General features: G+C 50.0%; 1 protein-coding gene across 1 annotated transcript in view; it reads left to right on the top strand.

The window, feature by feature from the left end:
- The first annotated feature begins 4,430 nt into the window (after nt 1–4,430).
- CIMAP2 (ciliary microtubule associated protein 2) overlaps nt 4,431–4,661 on the top strand; it is a 28,522-nt gene continuing 28,291 nt past the window's right edge. The window contains 1 exon segment of the mRNA XM_024739255.1: nt 4,431–4,636. Within this exon segment, the coding sequence (XP_024595023.1) occupies nt 4,431–4,636 (206 nt within the window).

Here is a 4,661-nt window from a genome sequence, read left to right on the forward strand (position 1 = left end):
CCTTCCAACGCAGCACCCAAGCCACCCTCAGTCCTGCTGCTGTCCCATCCCCGCCACAGTCCCTCAGTGTCCTGCTTCCTCTGAACGGAGCCCGCCCCCTCCTGCTGCTCTCCCATCCCCGCCACAGTCCCTCGGTGTCCTGCTTTCTCTGAACGGAGCCCGCCCCCTCCTGCTGCTCTTCCTTTGGCCACTATTTAGCAGGCTTCCCCGCTTGGGATTTCTCTGCCTCCTCTCTGCCCTGCAGTCGGCCCCAGTGGAAAGACGGGGCTCCAGGTGCTGGTTCTAATCACTCTGGATAACTAGCAGCTCCCACTCAGTCTGCGTTCCACCTGTGGCCCAGTTGTCTTGCTCTTGCCAGCCTTCCCCCAGGCCTGGCATCAGTCCCCTATCCTCCAGAAGATTGGGCTGTGCTCCCTGACGCAAAGCTGCTAGTCCTCCAGGACTTGGATTTTGTAGCAGGTCTGAACTTCTTCTTTTTTAAAATATGTATTTATTTATTTAGGCTGCGCTGGTGTTAGTTGCAGCATGTGGGATTTTTTTTTTTTTTTTTTAGTTGCGGCATGTGGACTTCTCAGTTGCAGCATGCATGCGGGATCTAGTTCCCCCACCAGGGATGGAACCCTTGGCCCCCTGCATTGGGATAACAGAGTCTTACCCATTGGACCACCAAGGAAGTCCCAGGTCTGAACTTCTGAGTCCCTCCCACCCCTCATTCCATCTGGGGCTGGACTCCTGAGACCCTGTTGCTTTATCTTCTTGAAAAACACACCAGCATTTTCAGAAGAGGAAATAGAGCCAATTTGTAAACTTGGAAAAAATATTTGACTTGAGCAATAAAAAGGTAAATTAAAACAACATTCTGGAGATATTTTTCACTTGTGATTTTATTTTATTTATTTATTTGTTTGTTTGTTTGTTTATTTATGGCTGCATTGGGTCTTCCTTGCTGTGCGCGGGCTTTCTCTAGTTGCGGGGAGCAGGGGCTACTTTTCGTTGCTGTGCGCGGGCTGCTCATTGCAGTGGCTTCTCTTGTTGTGGAGCACGGGCTCTAGGTGCGCGGGCTTCAGTAGTTGTGGCTTGTGGGCTCAGTAGTTGTGGCGCATGGGCTTAGTTGCTCCACGGCCTGTGGGATCTTCCTGGACCAGGGATCGAACCCGTGTCCCCTGCATCGGCAGGCGGATTCTTAACCACTGCGCCACTAGGGAAATCCCTCACCTGTAATTTTAAATGTAAAATTTAATAACTTTTAATTAAGACTTGTTTCTATAAATTGTTGGTGATCGTGAGATGAAACTTGGGCTCTTGACCTGCTGGGGAGGATCAGAGACAGATTTCCAGGGAGTTCGGCTTTTTTCCCCCCTTTTTATTGTCATAACATATACTTTACATAAAATTTACCATTTTAACTGTACAGTTCAGTAGCATTAAGTATATTCACATTGTGCAACCATCACTACCATCCATCACCAGAACATTTTCATCTTCCCAAACTGAAACTTTGTACCCATTAAACAACTCTCCATGCCCTCCTTCCCCTAGCCCTGGCAACCATCGTTCTGGTTTCTGTCTCTGTGAATTTGACTACTTTATGTATCTCATATGAGTGGAATAATGATACAATACTTATTCTTTTGTGTCTGGCTTATTTCACTTAGCATAATGTCAAGGTTCATCCATGTAGTAACTTGTGTCAAAATTTCCTTCCTTTTTAAGGTTAAATAATATTCCATTGTATGTATATACCACATTTTGTTTATCCATTCATTCATCAGTGGACATTTGGGTTGTTTCCACATTTTAGCTGTTGGGAACGATGCTGCTATGAACATGGGTGTACAAATATCTGTTTGAGTCCCTGCTTTCACTTCTTTTAGCTGTATGCCCAGAAGTGGAATTGCTGGGTCATATGGTAATTCTATGTTTATTTTTTTGAAAAACTGCTATACTTTTTTTTCCACAGGAGCTGCACCATTTTATATTCCCACCAACAATACACAAGTGTTCCAATTTCTCTATATCCTTACCAACACTTGTAATTTGTTTCTGTTTTGTTTGTTTGTTTGTTTTTATAATGGCCATCCTAATGGGTGGCTTTGGCTTTTGATCTGACTCGGAGAAGATTAGTAGGAGTTGGATGGGGAGGTTAGGTTGCTGGTGCATTTCAGCAGCAGGAAAGGCACATGAAAACGCTAGAGCTTTGCCAGGGCAGGGTATGCCTAGGGACAGAGTAGCCCCATATGGCTGCAGCTTACGGAGCATGGGGAAGAGATGACAGCAGATGAGGACATAAGGCAGCAGCTATAGCCCCATCACAGAGGCCTGAATCCTGGCTAAGAAACTTGATTTGACTTTATTGACATAATAGATGGCTCTAGAGGATGGGTTAGAAACTCTTGCAGACTTAGTTATGAGCTTTGTATCTGCTGTGTGATGCTCACTAGATGTGACCAGGGCAAGTTACTCTCTCTGTCTGATCCTTAGTTTCCTCTTCTGTATAATAGGGGTTGGAGAGGATTGCAATCGTACCTACAAGAGAGAGTTAATTGCTGTGATCGGTAAGTTGCTGTGATGGGAAGGCTTTGGGCTGATTAGAGCAGGCTGCCTTGCTGCAGAGCTGACTCACTCTGGCCTGTTCTGAGCTGCCTGGCAGCCGGAACTCCCAGCCCAGTGAACCTTGGCCTATATCCTGTGGTTATTCCTCCATAAGTCCCAGAGCCAAGGCTCTCATGCTGCGAGAGAAGCAAAGCAGCCCCAGGCAGGGCTGGGCCTGAGAACACCTGAGCAGCCCTGGGGCTGGTTGCAGGGCCTCCCCAGCACATAGGATGTGGTAGTGGACACAGTCACATGTCACTCACTCCTCAAAACAGCTCCACCAGGAGACTGCAGTCACGTGTCACAGACAAGGAAATTGAAGCTTAGCGAGGGTGACTTGCCCAAGGCCACCAGCTAGGAAGCAGCAGGGCTAGGATTCGAACATGATTCTCTTTGAAGATTTATGCATTACTGGGAAGTTGGGTTAGATTCATTTATTCATTCACTTGTCATTCAACAAATATTTGCTGAGCATATACTATGTGCCACGTACTGCACCAGGAGTGAATGACACACAATCTCTGCCCCTGGACCTTCTGTAAGGTCCCTTTCCAAGGGCTGGGAATGACCTCTTGTGCTTCTGCTATGTTCCAGGAGCATACCTAAATTAGCTCATTTAATCTCCACAGCAGTCTGGAGATAAAGAGATTACGGGATTTATTTTATGGGTAAGAAAGTTGAGAATCGGAGAAGGAAGTGACTTGCCCAAGGTCACACGGTTGGGAAGGGGCAAAGTCCATGCTTGGATGACCTGGGGTGACTGTTCTGTGTGTGTTCCCGAGGCCTGATGCCGCTCACCTTCAGCTCAGCAGTGCAGGGTGGATGCTCTGCCAACCGCGACCATGTGCCTGCCAGCCTGGGGCCCAGGAGTCCAGCTCATGGCTTAAATGCTATATTGGGATGTCAAAAGGATATTGGGTGGGGCCTGGAAGAAGACCCACTGTCCTGGTAATCCATTTCCACCACAGGCTGGAGGCAGGACCCCCCGGGAAGGTCCTGTTTCTCTCTGGTTTCAGTCTTGTCATCGTCAAATGGCGTATGGCCCTTTGCCCTACCTTAGCCTAAAACCCTTGGAGGGATCAAAGGCAATCGTGGGAGATGATATTAGACAGTCTGTAGCATGACTGTGGGGCATTGGTGGGAGATAAGGGAGGATGAGAGGAGAGAGCTGACCATGCCCTGTTGGGGGCACATACCCTCAACCCCTTTCTTTACCTAGCAAGCCACACACACTCTTCAATGTTGAGTTTGGAATTCTCCTCCTCCAGGAAGCCTTTCCTGACTTACACACCCACAGTCTGGGTCAGAGGCCTCCCTATCACACTGACCTAGTCACACTGTGTAGTCATTGTTTCCCCCACTAGACTCTCCGGGAAGGGACCATATCTGGGTCCCAGGCACCCTGCACAATGTCTGCCCAGAGTGGGTGTCCAGGTAACTGGGGGGGGAATGAGTCCTGACACCATCCCTGCAACCCTGCCTCTCTCCTGACCACCTTATTCCTGCCCGCCACGCTCTGGCCCCCCTTGCCCGTTCCCTCTTTCTCCTCCTCCCCTCCCCAGAGTGGAGAAGGAATGGAATGCCCTTTGCCTAAGTCGAGCCGTTTCTGTGTGTATCACTGGTCCCACCAGCATAAGGTGAACATCAAGAGGCCTTTGCGCTCCACCAGGCCCTGCGCGGGGCTCTGCCATAAAGCAAGAAATCGGAAACGGTTCTTCAACAAATGACTCTAAAACCCACCAAATGGCATCCACAGTAACCACCGCGAGGGGCCATTAAATCTGCCGGGCTCGGGGAAGGATGTCTGGCAAGGCAGCAATGAAAATGTGCATAGCCGAATGGAAAAGTCGGGGACCCTGCGGGCGCGCCTGCAGGGGAGCAGCGCGGGCAAACACGCAGCGCACAGGTCTGTGGCGATCACAAATCGCAGGGCCTGGGTTGCCGTGGCAGCGGTGGCGGCGGTGGCAGAAGCCGGTCTGGCCTGCCGGCGGGCGCGGAAAAGTCCCACAGTCGAGTTCCGCGAGGGCCTTGCCGCGGCAGGCGGGCCAGCGCCATGGCCACCCACTGGT

The sequence above is a fragment of the Neophocaena asiaeorientalis genome, unplaced genomic scaffold (genome assembly GCF_003031525.2).
Source record: "Neophocaena asiaeorientalis asiaeorientalis breed wild unplaced genomic scaffold, Neophocaena_asiaeorientalis_V1.1 scaffold138, whole genome shotgun sequence".
NCBI lineage: Eukaryota > Metazoa > Chordata > Mammalia > Artiodactyla > Phocoenidae > Neophocaena > Neophocaena asiaeorientalis.